The 17,343-nt window shown below is 45.1% G+C and overlaps 1 protein-coding gene across 1 annotated transcript; it reads right to left on the bottom strand.

Moving 5' to 3' along the window:
- Positions 1-1,404: 1,404 nt before the first annotated feature.
- Positions 1,405-5,090, bottom strand: cited4b (Cbp/p300-interacting transactivator, with Glu/Asp-rich carboxy-terminal domain, 4b). Its single transcript, XM_076971757.1, has 2 exons — positions 4,899-5,090; positions 1,405-3,904 (listed from the first exon to the last, which is right to left on the bottom strand). The coding sequence occupies exon 2, from the start codon at positions 3,893-3,895 to the stop codon at positions 3,134-3,136; it is 762 nt and encodes a 253-aa protein (XP_076827872.1). The 5' UTR covers positions 3,896-3,904; positions 4,899-5,090; the 3' UTR covers positions 1,405-3,133.
- Between the last annotated feature and the right edge of the window lie 12,253 nt (positions 5,091-17,343).

Raw genomic sequence — 17,343 nt, 5'->3', positions numbered from 1 at the left:
AAGTCCATAGCTGTATAGAGGCTATCTTTGAAATGGCAAAGTCTGAAGAAGTCACACTCGGAAATTCCAACTGAATTTTCTGAAACTAGATGAAAATAATCAAAGAAAGTACATTTGGTCAATACTATAATAAATATAATTATAAGCTCTAAATTGTTAGTTTATTACATTGGTTGATGATGGAACAACACAATTGAAAAATGAAAGAACCAATTTTCGTATTTAATGTAAACCTTGTTGATTTAATGTAATCATTGTTTACACTCCTGTTGTGGCTTTTACAATATTACAGCATCTTTTGACATGTTTTTATTTAATACATATCTACTTAAAATGGTTGTGGATGTGTAAACAGTAGCATTCAGCTTTCTTTACACACAGAAAAGGCACATGTGACATCAACATGTGACCTGTGTGGACTGGAAATGACGTGGTGTGAGCGTAAGTGACTGCTGCCTGCCTGTAAAACCAGAGTTGATTTGAAGAGGTGGTCTCTCCGGGATCCTCTGAAACTCCTGGGTAAACCCCAAGGAGAAATCCCCAGACCTGCCTCAACTTCTCAGTCCCCAGTGTCCTTCTCGATTTCTTGTAGTCATTTGTGATTTTGCTTTTCTTTCTTTCTTTATTCTTTACTCTTTTTTTTCATTTATTTGTGAATGAGATTTTCCTGACCACTATACAACACTGTCAAGGATTCATGGATTTCACCGCTCATTGTAGTGGACTTTGTATTGCTCTTGTAGCCTGAGTGCTGAGAGCATACACAGGAAGAAGTGTGTGTGTGTAGCGGCTGTTGTGGGTGGCTCAGGGAGGAAGGGATAGAGCCACTGGTTCAATCTCCCGTCACACCCTTACGTCTGCTCTTTCATGTGGAAAAACAAAGAAATGCAACTTAATGATTCCAAGTTGTGGAATCACACAAAGAAAACATCACTGAAGAAGGAATTTTGCTGAACAATTATAGTCACTGCATTCATAGTTGTCTCAGTAATGTTGTCTAAGCGTTACACTGTGCTATGGCAAGTTGCATCAACAGTTACACATGTCTTACACATTTCTCATCTAGATAACAATTTGTGGCTGAGGGGGGGAGAGGGGGGGTTCATCTTATATTCAAATAAAAACACAAAAGCCGTTACACAGCCCAACCTAGTCATCCTCATACGCCCAGTCTGAACATTTTACCACACACACAGTGACTGTTATCTGAAAGTTTCAAATTGCAGAGGCTAAGAGGGAAGATGAATTCCCCAGAGGTGCTGAAGCTAGCGATGCAGCTTTATGTAGAGAACCCCAACCACTCAATTCACAAGGACTTGGAGATTGATTATTGAAAAAGTGAGCTTAGCATTCACATTGTTTTCAGATTATGCCACAGGGTAAAAAACAGATTATTCATAAAGCTTTGTTCCATAAATAAAATAGTTTATTATCGCTTAAAATAAATACATTTTCTTCAAACAGAAGCAAGAGAGAAGAGGACCGTTATGCCATTAGGGTCAGCTGAGCTTCTCTTAGCCATTGAAGCAGATCATACACTTGTCAAGACTGGAAAAGTTAATTACACACTGGTTCAAAGACTGTACATGACCGTGTGCAGTACTGTTGGAGCACAGTTACATCTGTACACGCAACGTCCAGGATCAGGCCAGAATTATACAGGCTCGGAGCAGTCCAGTCAAACTGTGGAAGAGAAAATGAAGCAGGTTTTCAGGTTTTCTTCTGCAAGCCTGCATGTTCTCAGCACAGGACTGTGTTGCTGGAAAAGCCTTCTCTCCCTCCCCCTGTCTTCTGTGCCCCCCGTCGCCCCTCCGAAAGAAAGGAAATGACAGTGGAGCGTTAACAGCTCATCACTGCAACCCCCCACCACCCTCCCCCACTTCCAGAAGCCTGAGCAACACGTGTCCATAAATGGAGTCTGTGCTCTGTGCAGGCCTGCAGAGCCCGTGTGGACGGGTCAGCACAGAGTAACCTGCACTGACCCCCACCCCACCAGACACACTCACAAATGTATTTGAAAAGTAAAGCATTTACAGTTGAATACCAGAACAGCGTACCACAGCACAGACAGGAGGGTAGGGCAAACACTTCAGACTGAAGTTTTTGAAATGAGACTAGCATGAAGATGGTGGGTGCTAATGTGGAAACGACTACCACTCTGTGTGAGCTGCACTGGACCGGCAGCCTGTAATCCGTCAGGGGGTCCATTTAACCCTCCGTGACTTTTATACATACATTTTTTTTTCAATCTTGCCTGTTCTGAGCAATAAGAAGATACATGAGAATAATATGATAAGATCACTGTTTAAAGTCCATACCAAAAATGATACAAGATGGCAACCGGTGACCCATTTGTTGATTTCAGCAGCATTTTTTCCATTACTCCAGTAAATTCAGAGATAAATGTACAAATGAAGCCACAGTGGTAACCTGGCCTTCTATTTATTAACATAAGACCTAATCACACATTTAATCCTCCTGACCACAAAGGACAAATAAATAGATGCTGTGCGATTTAAAGGCAGCTTTACAGTTCAGACAGAACAGTTGTGATGGCACATCCACAGCAGATATTGGAAGGTGTCTTACAGAGTTTGCTTGGTATATGTAGATCAATGCAATATGTTTCAAGCATCCAGTTATACTGTTGCCAACCAGAACATTACATGTAGATATTTTCCAATTAAACTCCAAACATTAGATCTCAGACCTCAAATCTCAATTGTTACCCCACCCAAAAGAAAAATCATAACTGCAACATAATTTCTGCAACACAAACCTTCCCACCGAGTTGCTGTGTATTTGTGTGATCTACATTGATAATCGAAAGAACATAAATAAGTTACATGTGAATGTAAAACTGCTATAAGGACCAAGTGTGTGTTGCATTACAACAAGCTCATAGTCTTGCAATGTTATTACATTCACACCTGGAGGGGCAGGAGCGTTATGAATCACTCCATCCTCGTGCAGAGATGCAGCTTGGGCCAGAGCACCACTGCACCTCAGCAGTGAACCAGAGAAACATCTGGCTACTCTTCTCTGCTCTGCATGGATCGTTTCCTCCAAGACTAAGAACAGGGCAATTATCACCTCTTCAGCAGGTCCACCATCCACGTTTACTATCCATACCTCAGCAACTCACCGTGCTGGGCTGCTGTTTGCTGACAAAGTCCGATATAAAATCAAACTCGTTCTGTCCCAGGAAGAGCTCCGGCAGCTCCTGCACCCTGTCTAGTCCCAACTCCAAGACCAGCGACGTGAGAACCTCCTCGTCGATCAGGTCGGCGTCCATGCCGTTGAGGCCGAGGGCGGGGCCGGCCATGTGCTGCATGTTGGCCAGCTGAGCGGGACCCATGCGGAACTGCACAGCGTTGGCCATGTGGTTGCCGTTCATAGCCCCGAGCGGGTGCCCGTGGTACTGGGTGTTCAGTTTCTGCAGGTGCATGCTGGCCATGAGCTGCTGAGAAGTGAGACCGCCACCCATGTACTGCTGCTGGGGTTGCTGGTGGCCCGGGTGCTGGTGCTGGGCCTGTTGCTGGGCCTGCTGGTGGCCCGGGTGCTGGTGCTGATGCTGGGCCTGTTGCTGCATGTGATGATGCTGCTGCTGCTGCTGTTGGCCCTGGTTACCGTACATCATATTGGCCGTCTGCATCTGGTGGTGGCCCATGGGGGCGCCGTTCATCGGCCCGTTCATGGGGCCCACCATGTTGGGCCGCTGCCTCATGGTGGCCTCCATCGCTCCTTGAGGACCGTAGTGCATCATCTGCCCGCCGGGCATGGCCCTGAGGTTGGGCTGGGGCACGTGCTGCTGCCCGTTCATGCCCAGCCGGTAGCCGTGCAGGGGAGCGTTGGGCTGGCCGTGGTTCATGGGCACCATCATGTGCTCTGCCATGGCTTCTCCCTTCGGTGAAAGGGAACACAGCGTTAAGGTTTCAGAACGGGGGTACTGAGGACCAGACCTGCTGCTGCAGGGGAGGGGTGACACACGCGTTAGTTCACACGTGCAGCCAACAATCTCCAGCCTCGAGCAGCCCTTCACTGACCAACCCAAAGCAGTCAACGTGAGAATGCAGCTAGTGTCAAGGCAGCAAACTGTAGATTAACCCAAAGCTACGGCACATGTCCTATTGTGAGTCTAGTGAGTTTTAATCATAAATCAAAACAAAACCAAGCTACAGGCTTTTACGTGGATGACACAAGACCACAGTTTGGACATATGAATAATGTCATAATGGTTAGGGCAGTGGTTTATCAAAACGTATCTTTGAGGCCTCTGCTTGTAGCAACACAAAGACCTGCAAAATTCCACATCACTGTCAGCACTGACTTTTACCACATCAGGATTACCTGTGTGTCTCACGCTCCCTTTCTACCTGCCTGTCCATGACTGGTCCTTCAAGGATTTCCTCTCAAAATATCAAAGAAGCACTTATAAAATACAGTAGTATAATAATACTAATTATTATTTAACTACAATGAATAACAACAACAGTAGTAGTAGTAATAATAAATTATTGTTATTATTATTATTATTATTATTATTATTATTAATGGTCGTAGTAGTGAAACATATGTTTCAGTTGGCGTGTTTCGATCCTAGTAGACAAACTGTAGGCTACTATTTAATAAGCCAATCAGGGTCAAAGCAACAAAAGAACAGTTATTAGACTTGAACTGTGCCTTGGATTATATGTCTATCATAATAATAAAAAAACGCACTCCAACCCCTTACACACATAAAATACGCATCAGCGAGTTGAAACTCTTAACTGGTATTATCGTTATTATAACGTAATTTCAACTCTGCATCGGGTAGCTAAGAAAGTCACCAGTAAAGCGAACAATAGAGCTCCCAGCCCAAGTCCTAAAGCAGCACGGCATTAAAACATCCTTACCCTGCGTCCCGCCTTTCACAATCCAACTATTCCGCCGCAGTAGCACCAACCGGGATTAGATTCGCCACGAGCCTCCCCGGGATTACAGATTATATTCCGAAAGGTTCAACTGCACAGTCAAGCGCAGACGCTGCACAAAAGCACCCCGCATCAGATCTTGAAACGAGTGAGTGTTTTCTGGGTCAACTCAGGGATTATATACACATGTGAAAGGCTCGGAGGCAGGCGGAGAGAAGGGGGTGGAGTCGCCGTGTGCTCGGGATCCTTTGTTACCATTGGCCCCGGTTAATATTATTGTGCGAAGAAACCCCTATTGGTTTCTATGAGACACTGGCTAATTTACTATTTACAGGCACAAGGAGATTTTCCTACAGGGTTCAATGATGAGTTAATCAGTTTTATTATTCTTTTATCTTTTTTTATCTTTTAGAAAGTTATGAACAAGTGAGTTAGATAAATATGTCTATTTGCACAGATAGATAGATAGATAGATAGATAGATAGATAGATAGATAGATAGATAGATAGATAGATAGATAGATAGATAGATAGATAGATAGATAGATAGATAGATCAGCAGTCTATCATACTTTAAGACTATAAGAAAAGTACATTGGTTAAGCCATGTCTGTCCTGCTTTCTTGCACAAAGTTTCAATTATAAACTTTGTGTTATCTGACAAGCTGATGTTTCTTGTGTTTCTGTGTTTTAAATGGTTTCAGTTATATATAGCAGGCATGGTTGTGTTTCTTGTGAATTTGTGGGTCTTTGTGAGGACCATGATAGAGAGAGAGAGAGAGAGAAACAAATGTAGGAGCTCCATAGAAGTCCATGTGACCTGGTGCTCTGCTGTGCAGTGTCTGGGGGTAGGGGAGGGGTGGGGTGGGGGTAGGTAGGGTGGGGGTGGGGTTGGTGCTATTCTGAGCCGCCGGCTGCAGAGGCAGAACCAGCACGTGCAATTTAGGAGCAGCTCCAAAACACTTCAGCCTTGAGAGGAAAGCATGCAAATATATATATATATAAGTAATAATCCTGGCATGTATCTTATATAAATACATTACTGAACCAGCATTGTGCCTAAAGCTCTAAAGCATGCTGTTGTATCTTAGCATGTATCAGTGTTTCTTCTCACATTAGAGAATAGTCTGGAATGTCTGTTCAGGAGAACAGGGAATCAACATCCTGTGTGAGCTTCATCGCTGACTGTTTACACAGAGATCAGCTTAGCTGGTTAAAGGAGTGGTGCTAACATCTAAAGTGTATTAGCTATCTATAGCATCTGTGTTCTGCACTCTTGTGCTCTAATTTGCATGCCTATGTGTTTGGCCCCTGGTTAAAGCCCTGCTACAAGAAGGGCCTGCTGATGTCACGTCATGTTCTGGCCCATTCCAAACGAGGCACCCTTCGTGTCATGTTGGGAACTTTAAAACAGACAAAACTGGTTTATTTTGATACAGATCAACAGATCCCTTGTGCTTCGAGCCATAAGGCGGAAAGTTAAAACGTACAGCATGTACAACTCGTAAGACACATGTCATAATTGCTGCTGTGTACTTGTCATCAAGATGACTGACTGAAGCTGTATACTGCACTGTTCCTAAAGAAACAGCAGTTTGTCTATTTACAGTTAGGACTCAGTGTTTGCATTTAGTTTTCACTATTGCTTAAAGAGACATGATGAAGCATTACAGGCTAATGTCTGGGCATATGTGCCCTGCTCAGATTTTTATGGTGGTTCCAAATATTCCACCATATATTTGTCGTGATCTTGTCTGATTCTATGGGCACTGGCCTAGTCCATGGGAAAACAAACAATAAGAATCTTCTATTTACATATTTCATTACCCTGCAGGACTATAGACTAGGGAAAATGAGAATAGGCCTAGTGTCTATTGACATATAAATAATTTCAACATATGCTTGTCTAATCAAACAGACTGGTCTGTGTCTAGCACCACACCCTCATGCTGATCCCTGCAGTCAGTGGTTTAGTGCCTGTGTTTGTACTCTGTATCTGGCTGCTTCTCCTTTAACCCTTTCTTTATGTGCCGTTGGGCAGAGTAGCGCTTGCTCTTTTCCAAGGCTCTTTTCCTCCCCCACACCTGATTAACAAAGATACCAGAGGGTGGAGGAGGGGCAGACCAACTGCCAACAAGAGCTGTTCCACATAGCAAGCAGGAATATAGCGTACATGCTACCTCTCTCTCTCTCTCTCTCTCTCTCTCTCTCTCTCTCTCTCTCTCTGTGTCTATCTGTCTCTGTCTTTCTTACTCTTTCTCTCACTTTTAATTATACCTTATATTTAGTGCAAAATTGTGGAGGGCTGGATTATGCCAAGGGAATGTCAGTGTCTTAAAACAGGCTTTTATTGTCCTATATCTGGGCTCCCAAGCATTCACAACCTCCGCTGGTACAGTACATTTAAAGAGTCTTGTCACTGAAGTGGTTTGATCCAGCTGAGAAGAGCACTTCCCCTCTCCCATCCCCCACTCCGTGAGCTCATTACCCCAGTGTGCCCACTGACTCTGTTTATTTACCTCCCACATGACCTCTCGCCTGTTGCCCCCCCCCCCCCCTTCTCGGACGCAGTGGCGTGGCAGGAGGGCGCTGGAATGCCATCGGCTCCCATGTTTATGCTGGAGCTGGGAGCAACGCTCCGTATTTGTGCTCTTGTCCGGGTGTGGAATGCAGGCAAGACCTTCGACATGCTCTCTACCCAGCCCTCCACGGAGAGAAAGCAGGGTCACCTATCCCCTCACCGCACCAGCCTGGCTCAACCTCCCAGACATGCCTCTGGACTCCTAGGGATCACTTTCAATTCATTGCCACATCTTTACTTCCCATGTTGTAAACTGGACTCACATGACTTACGCTTTCATTATACCCGTTTGGTTCTGAAATCTGAAATTATTCCAATTTTAGCCATTCGTGGAAGGAAGAATTGTAACGTTTTACATGGTGACACTGGTCAGTTCCGAGACTCGAACTCTGCAGAGTACTGGACAGCCCCCTCTTCTCCACCATGCCCTCTTCTCCAAAACACTTTCCTTCCTGTTAAGTGTAAAAATTCCCTGGTAAAAATGAATCGGTGTTGCTGCCTTCCCCTGCTAGTGGAGCCTGATAGCTTGATTAACAGATTTACTAGTTTTAAACTTCCTGAAATAAAGCCTGAATTGTTTGTAGGGTTGTTGTCATTTTTTGGTGGCTCATGTTATTAAAACTGTGGTATGACCAGAAACCCAAGATCTACTGGCACTACCATGTGTTTTAGATATTTAACTAAGATGTTGACCTAATTGTGGCAACAGGGTGTTCTTGTGTATTCTTGAAAGAGCAACGCACACCTGCTGAGAGGTTTCACTCCCTCACCACCATTCGGCCGAAACTCTGCAACCACATGCCCTGCGTTTTCTTTTCCACTAATAAAGCCCACTAGCATTCCCCCCAGGAAGCCTACAACAGCCACAAAACTAAACAGAGCAAAGGTGCATCCAGTGCAAACCGAGCTATTTTGCAAATAAGTAGGCCAGAATTAATGGATCAAAGAGTTCTACTGTCACTCACGCATTTGCTAAAGCAGCTCACAGCTAGCCAGAGCTCAGCGCTAGCGTGGCACAATAGCTCTTACATTGAAGAGGGTGTTCACTTATAATAACAGTTGTGCTACTGTCATTCCTCATATTCAAGGCCAGTTCATACTCTGTTCTTTTATGATGGGGTATGGCTTTATTTCGAGACTTTATTTTATTGCTACCACAGGAATCAGGACTGAACTGCTGTAGACTGCTAAAGTCACTCACTGGGCCTGTTTGTTCACACATAAACACACACACACACACAGATTGTATTACAGTATGTCTTTTCAGTCCAGACACAGAGAATGGCATTTGAAACATGCCTCTGAATGTAGCAGTGCGAGCATAGATAAAAAGCCTATGCAATACCAGAAAAAAACAACACTTTCTCTTGTCAGATCTATGTTATTTACCCTGTCTTCAGCTGTAAATCCAGGCTGCACATGTCACTGAATCAAATAAACAGACATCAGCACGTGTCTACAGCAACAAGTTTGAAGTTTCGACACCTGCTGCTCCCGTGTTTGTTCTGGCGAACTAGTGCGTTTCATCTGCAGTGTGTGCACCAATTTTGCATGCTCTCTCCCCTCTCTCGGTGCAGATGACAGGCACAGCTGTGTGGCCCATACCGAGCAGTGGGAAGCAGAGCTGGTGCCGATGTTGTCGGAGCTCGGCTAAGTCCTGCCCCGTGTTTACAGCCACGGCAGATTAAACAGGAAGCTTGTTGGGTGCCCATGGCATCGACTGTAAGCCAGTTGAACCACATTTATTCAGAGCAAAAATAAGACTTCAGGTTTTTTTTTCTAAGGTCTGAAAAAGTACGTCAGAGGACATTATAGTGGAGTCTCACTGTTTGGAATGAAGACATGTAGCATGTGTGTGAAGTCCACGTATGTATGTTTCGGGTGTTCATTCATGGGGAGCAATATGGATGTCCAAACACACTGAAGAAGTCCAAGCAGGTCTGAATGGTGTATTGAGATGTGAGATGTGCACTGCAGACGTAGCAAAGGAAGTTTTGGTTTTTACAGATTGTTTTCCACAGATGAATGACACATAAAAATTACCATGCTCAAAAAGTTGCTCTCAAAATCACACAGAAAACTTTACCTTGTGCTAATGTGCTCTTTCCCCAGTCATGCATTGCCACACTGGGTTTTGTTGTCGTCATAAGAGCAAAACTAAACTTTTGTCCTACACACTACCCGTTTTTCAGGGTGGGGGCTGGCATTATTGTCCAGGCAAATGAAGGGTTCTATAAATACACCAAGGGCTTCCTCTCAGAGAAGCAAAGGCCCAGTGACAGGGAGGTGGAGGCAGCTAGATGACTCAGGGGCAGCGGGCGGTGCTGCGTAGGTGGAGAAGAGTCCTCAATCTTCAGATGGGGATTTCTCCATGGAGACTCAAGATCGCAAATCTTTCGTTTTTTTTATCCCCTTTTTTAAGCCACGAAAGAGCACGAAAACATGCACTCTCATCACTCGATTCCGCTATCAGATATGAAACACCGTGACGCCATTGTTGTTGGTCTCAGCTAGTCATCTGGTGTGACCACAGAGCACAACACCACTTCAGTATGAAAAGTAAGAACCAGAGTGTTCATTAACTGTCATATGTTACATGTAGTGTGTGTGTCATACTTGAAGGTTTACCCAAGATAGTTCATTATAATGGTTAAATAATACTGCCATATTATTTCAGTGACCAGCTCAGGATTCTCCCCACAGTGCATTTCACAGGGTTTAGGGTTTAGGGCTTCCCTATTCTCACTAACTAGATCATACTGTGCTGGTATCAGGACGAAGCCCATGTTCCCCCAGTCTCCATGCCAGGGTGGCGGAGAGCAGCTTTATTTATGGATTTTGGAGACAGGGCTATCAATCAGGTGCTCTCCGTGACTGCAGGGCTGGAACTAACCAATCAATACCCCACCCCCTCACTGTCACCAAAGATCGGCCCTTATCCCAAACTGTCTGTGGAGACTGCACGAGGCACCGAACCCTTGTCGCAGATATTTTGAGAGCCAAACCAGTTTTTTTTTAGCAATCATTAACATCAGTCTAGTGCAGAATGTGATGTTTGGACATGTAGCAATACTGAGCCAATACAGTGGCACTTAAGAGCGATAAACATTCAAAACATTTATATGAAACTTTATCCATAACAAATGAAAAACAACAACTTCAGTATGCCTAGTGACCAGTTCTGATATCTGTATAAACCATTTAGACTGTAAATTATTATTTTGATTGAAAAACATCATTATAATAAACACTATTATAAGAGAACTTCAACAGCAGAGTCAGATTTTTCTTTGGTATGAAACCAAAGTTCAACATGCCTTCTAGTAAAATTAGAAGTGGCCTGTTTACCTTTTACCAAGCAATGATAGGATCTGAGTCGGTCTTTGCTGAGTGGTTTTCCCAGGAATCCGATGGCAGAGAACAGAGCTGTGCAGAGTTGTACGGCCTGCAGTGTGTAATGCTGTACCTCAGGCATTCAGGCCACTGATATTTTAAACCACCAGAATTACTCTCTTAAGATTACCTCAGCGTCATCAGTTACAAAATATGTCTTGAAGACATGAAGCTAAAGTTGTGTGTTCATATTCTAACCTTCTGAATTATGTCTGGTAAACATCTGTTGAGCATTTTTAAGGCTGTATAGCATCTATGGGCCAGTGGTTTTGTTCTACCACCATATTTTTCTATTAACATTTTCTTTTGTTATGTTACTACCTGATGGCAGCAGTAAAGTATTGTGTGTGACAGTCTGTCAGAGGTTGGAAGAGTTTGGTAAGAAAAGGCCTGTGTTCACAGTGGTACCACAAATGGTGCATGAATCTTTTATTATCTCAGCCCAGTTAATAATGAGGTGGCTGTTCTTGAATAATTAGCACTGAGACTGGGGTGTATTCCATAGCCGGAGCCTGAGGATATGTTGGGAATCGGGGAGAGAGCTGAGAGGAACACACCAGAGATGAGCAGATGAGCAGAACCAGGACCCAACACCAGCCCAGCGGACTGAGAGAGAGAGAGAGAGAGAGAGAGAGAAACAAGACCCAAAGATAGATTCTATGCAAGTGTGTAATCTTTCCCCTTAAAAACAAGTTTGCTTGAGTGTTTTGCTGCAGAGGTTTCTTGGCAAGGCAGATTACATCATTCGCTGCCTGAAATGTTCCCTGCAGCTCCTGAGTGGCGCTGGCGCTGGATTGTGCCCATGATTTAGTGAGGAGACACCTGACGGGCCCAGCACCCGCTCGCTCGCGTCTCACAAATAACACACAAAAGAACAGGCCGCCAGGCGCATTCCTCACACCCTTCCCCCAGCCGCACACACCGGTCTGCTCTCCCACGCACACATACATGCACCAGGCCGGCTGTGCTGGCTGCAGTGAGCTGGGCGTGTGTGCATGCACGTGTGTGTGTGTGGGGTTGAAAGCCGTGTTAGTGGGTGCTCTGCACCCCCCCCCCCCCCACCCCCACCCCTTGCTCCTCCTGACATCTGTGAGTCAATTAGCTCACTGGAGAGAAAACATCCACCCCCCTTACCAAATACTCTCTCTCTTACACACACACACACACACACACACACACACACACACACACACACACACACACACACACACACACACACGCACACACACACAGCCTCTCACACACTGGCTGTAAACAGATCTGTTAGAGCCACGTCAAAGGCCAGGCTCTCTGGGTAAATATAAAACCTGGGTACGAGCAGGCCCTCTGGAGCATAAGCAGATGACAGCGGTCCATTCAGGAGGGTGCTGTTTTTCTCACACCCAGACCCAAACACTCACAACACGCACATGAACGCCACCCTGAAAGACACAATAGCCAGTAACAGCCACCCTGGGCTTCACACAGCAGCAGCTTGTAACATGAGTAAAACACTTACGCAGGTGCACGCTAGTGTCCAGGGACGCCTCGGGCCAAATGGAGATTTGTGGGGGAAATATTGCTGTAATTATAGAAATATAATATTACTGTCTCAGTAAATGTATGACACAAGTTTACTAAGCAAGACAAGCTTAATGCTATAGTGTTTTTTCTTGACACACATTTAGCTGGTTGCCTAATTAAGTAATGAATGGTCTCCTTCACTGGACATACATTTTCCAGCTTTTTGTTAAGACAAATTGTCAGTGTTTAAATAATGACGGTAAACAACAGAGTGAGGTAGATGTTATGCCTTGGGATGGTTGTATTTAAAGTAACCTCTTTAACCCCAAGGTATGTTATGTTGATTTGAGTTAGGCTACATCTGTTATGTCAACATTCATCTTGGTTGTTTGATATTGTGGCATTTTACATGCCTATTGGGACTGGTCTGAAATGCGTGGGCGCACGCACACTCACACACACACACACACACACACACACACACCTGCACGTTCACATGTGCTTACGTGTGTGCACGTGTGGCCCCAGGCCCTATGTTGAGCAGTGCTGCCCTGTGTGAGCAGCCAGAGCTCTGAGGCCCAACATGCCCGGCCCACCGGCCACCAGAACACAGGCTGCATCCTGTTTTTCTGCTCCCCCGCGCGCTGCTGTCGTCCTTGCTAGGAAACTGTGGGCTCACACAACAGCCTTTTATTGCCAGTAAGGGAGAGTGAGAGGAGGGTGGTGAGCGCATCAGCACGATGAGAGCAGGAAGAAACGTCTTCTTTTAAAGCCACTGCAGACAACATGCTCCTGCAATCTGACCATCGGTCAGCAGTGACCTATCATTTTCGATTTTGGTGGTCATTATGATCTGGTCACATCAATGACACACTAACAGAGGCAGGCAACGAGACACGTGTTTACTTGGATGAACCCAACCTCTGCACCGTGCTCCACGCCATCTTGACCTCACGCGGGAGCTATCCCTCACACGTATCAGGGCAAGGTGCATGCTGGGTAAGAGGTGGACTACCATTTGCTTTTCAGTGCAGTTCAGGCTTTTTGTCTTTTCTTTCTCCACCCCCGAGTTTCTCTCTTCCTTATCTACAGCGGTGTTCATTTGCAAGAAGGCAGGCTGTGTTCATGCACGCACAGAAGGGACGTGGGGGGCGGAGCTTTAGGGCAGTTTAGGCTGGAGGATGTGACAGAAGCAACCGCAGAGCCACCGTCCCGTGACTCCGCCCCCCGTCCCTTGGCGGAGACGCTTCATTAGCATCAGCGGCACACGTGACGTGATGATGTCAGCGCCAGAGAGGGCTGCTGCCGTCGGACTTTCCTAGAGCGTCGACATTGACAACTTGCTCACACTCCTGGGCAACGTGACTCAAACGGCAGACGTTGACTACCAAGTGCCTTGAGAGTGTGTTCAGCAGTGCTTTGGTGTGTTTACATCTGCCTTGCGCTGAGGTGCCGTACTCATACCAGTACGGGAGGGAAATGTTTGAGGTCCGAGGAGATGCACTGGTTTTGCTTTTCACAAACACACTGGCAGGAGCACGGCATCCAGCAGGACGTGTCTCAGAAGGTTCTGAGAGGAGAGCAGACCCAGAGAGGAGAGCAGACCCAGGGTGCATTCACATGACATTCAGCACAAATGCAAAGGGCTCTTCTGATGCCTCAAGGCACAATCTTCATCTAAGATCTTTTATAGATGTTTCTATATACTAAAGTAACATTTTTTACTTCATACATTGTACTCTATTACTTATTTGCCCTTTTGTACTGATGTTGTTATGGTTAAATTCTGCCAGAAGGTTCTGCAGCTAAATCATGTCATTCTGTTCAGGGATGAATGATTGTCTAACATGTAATGTTAAGCCAACAGTTTTTACGCTGTCTAGATGTTGATGTTGCCACTGTCAACACAGCCTCCCCAACCTTCTTAAGAATTTCCGACAATGGAATCAATATATGGCGTGTCATGTTTTCCTAGGGTGACCTTCGCACGTTGCTGCTGGGCGTCAGGGAGAACACGCCCCGCGGGCCCTCTTCTCTGCATCACCAACGCACGTCTGTGGGCCTTCGTGAGCACCCCACTGCCCCTCCCCCGTCCTCCCCCAACCTAATTTTCCCACGAGGCACTGGCATTTAGGCAGGTTAAATCGATATGCACGCACATCGGCCACGTTCCGTTTAGCAGCGACAGCATGACCTTTCGGACGCGGGCACGCTTCACCGCAGAACAATAACGCAAACATGACCATTTACTGTCCGGGGGCCACAGGGGAAGACACGCACCGTGAACTGGCATAGATCAGATTTACAGTAGAATTCTGTAAACAAAAACCTCTGATCTAAAACCTTGAGATTAATATATATAGAGGGAGTTCTGTAAAATGTATGCAGAAAGAAATACATCCAATAGTGCTTATGGAGAACGCTTTATCTTTATTTTGCCGTTGACTTTGTCTGAGGACTCATTTCCATATCAATATCTGTGCGACTGCAAATAATTTCTGGCTCCACCGTTGGCATTTAGGCAGGTTGCATCGATATGCAAACGAGGCTGAAAGCATTCCCTTCATTCCTGTTGCCCTAACCTTTCCAGTCCATTCATGCTTTGCCATGTAACTCCAACATGAACACGGTTATTCACTGTCACGAGACCACGGGGGGAAGACAAAGAACTTTTACACCAGAGCTGCTTTCAAAGATCCATACTCAAAACAATTCAGATTTACAGTGTAACACTGAAAAAAAAAATCAGTGGAAGGAAGAATCAAGAGGCATGATGGGAAAATGTGCTTTATCTATATGTTGGCTGTCACTTGTCTGGGTGGAGATTTCCATATCAATATTTGAGTGGTGGTGAATAATTTATAGGCTCAGTGATACAATGAATGCAGGGCTGAAAGATGCTGGCCCACCATCCTCCTGCACACAGCCTCCAGGTTTTGAGTGTGTGTGTGTGTGTGTCCATGGGTGTGTGTGAGGAGCATGTGCACAGGTGCATGTATCTGGGTGCATGTGCATGTGTGTCTTAGAGAGCAAGACTGGTCAGTGTCCATTGTTGAAAGGTCAGGCTTCTCGTGCCCAGGCTCTCTGAGTGCTCTCTGTCACTCTGCCCGTGAGGTCTGTGGGACGCTGCTTCTTTTGCAGTGAGAGATCTGACGAAAGAGACATCTGCTCTGTGAGAGAATGCCCTAATTATTCATGACCATTAAAGCATTGAGGATTTGCTCTGTGTAGCATATGTGTCTTTCTCCTTCACTGCATTGCTCACACTACACTTATAAAAGGTTCATTCACTGTTTTGCTCTCTTTGCCTGACAGTAGTGTTAAGTATTCATGCAATGGGCTCCAGATTCTGTCCTGCTGCCTATTTTTGGGATTTTCATTCTTTCGTTCTTTCTTTCCTTCTTTCTTTCAGGGCAGTTTATTATTTTCGATAGATCATTGTATCTCAAATATGCACTTTCCTTCAGGTCAACTGGAATTTTAATATGTCTTAATTTTGAGGCATTGTCCTCTGAGGAAGCATGTTTCTCTTTGTTGTCTTCTAATACACACACACACACACACACACACACACACACACACACACACACACACACACACACACACACACACACACACCACCACCACCACCATTATCAACAACATCCACACTTCACCATCACTTCACCTTGAAAAAGAAAACAAAAGCTTCTATCTCTTTTTTTCTTATTGCTGGACTGGAAACACACAAAAACACACACGCACGCACGCACGCACACACACACACACACACACACACACACACACACACACACACACACACACACACACACACACACACAAGAAACACAATTCCTGAAAAGCCAGATTCAAAAGAGATGTTATGAGTGTAAGACAAGGCTCTTTGGCAAATAATGACATGCAGAAATGTCTGAAGGACTTGGTCTGAAGGCTGCTTAAGTGAGGCAGGGCATGGCGTCAGAACTCAGAACACTGCCGGTGTGGTCTGTCCTTAGCGGAATATAACCATATGTTTACATAGTTCATTTACTCATTAACCATTTACTTTCCTGGGTTGCTGTGTCATTTAGTTTGGACACCTTCTCAAGTCAGTGCTGCATTCTTCATGTCCTTTACAAAATCGTTGGTCCATTGAATTAAATTGGACTGTGAAATAAATTTGGGGTGATGACAATTACTAGTAATAGCCTACTGGACTCCACACCTAGAGTAGCTATGCTTCCTGAAAGAGAAAGAGAGAGAGAGAGAGAGAGAGAGAGAGAGAGAGAGATCTCAAATGCAACTCTAAATAACAAATGGTAACTTTTAAATTACACCGATAAAGTGCCTTGGCCGTCACGGTTTTAGTTGGACATTACTAAGAGTGTAGCCCATAGTTCTTTCTGAAACCATCACACACACAAACAAGAGCTCACAAGCACGCGCATGTGCACACAAATGCATGCACACTGCCACTCATTTCCTGTTTATTCTTGAAACAACTGGAGAGGGAGAGTGGGGGAGAACTGGTGTTAACCTCACATTTCCCTTATTTAGCCTCCTGCTGAAATGTTACTTTCAGTTCCACCTGCTGTGGTGAAAACTCTAAACTACAGAAATAATCTTCTGATTTAATCTGGAGAAGAGAACAGCTGTACGTGTTTGATAGGTGGCAGTGGACAGTGGGAAGGTGGTGGTCCACTTCGTCAGTCAAGAGCTGGTGCCCAGCTGCCCCTCTCTGTCTCACTGTCTCTGGTCAGAAATACTGTAGCAGACCCATTTCCTGTCTGTGCACAGTACTATCAGCCTTCTCACTCACATACAGTCATATTCCTTTAAACGTACACATACACAACCTGTATCTAAATCCAGCTCAGGGACTCACCAAGTTTTATTCGGGTCCATTTGAATTAACTCAGGCACTAGAGTTCACGTCACAATCAAGATTCATCTCTTGATTTCATTTTCCATG

This window comes from Brachyhypopomus gauderio, chromosome 13, assembly GCF_052324685.1.
Source record: "Brachyhypopomus gauderio isolate BG-103 chromosome 13, BGAUD_0.2, whole genome shotgun sequence".
NCBI classification, from domain to species: Eukaryota; Metazoa; Chordata; class Actinopteri; order Gymnotiformes; family Hypopomidae; genus Brachyhypopomus; species Brachyhypopomus gauderio.
The sequence above is the reverse complement of the archived record's forward strand: the minus strand, read 5'-3'. Positions and strand labels throughout refer to the sequence as shown.

Bases quoted from the DNA above. Each gene is read 5' to 3' on its own strand.
- cited4b (XM_076971757.1), bottom strand. From the start codon at position 3,895: ATGGCAGAGCACATGATGGTGCCCATGAACCACGGCCAGCCCAACGCT.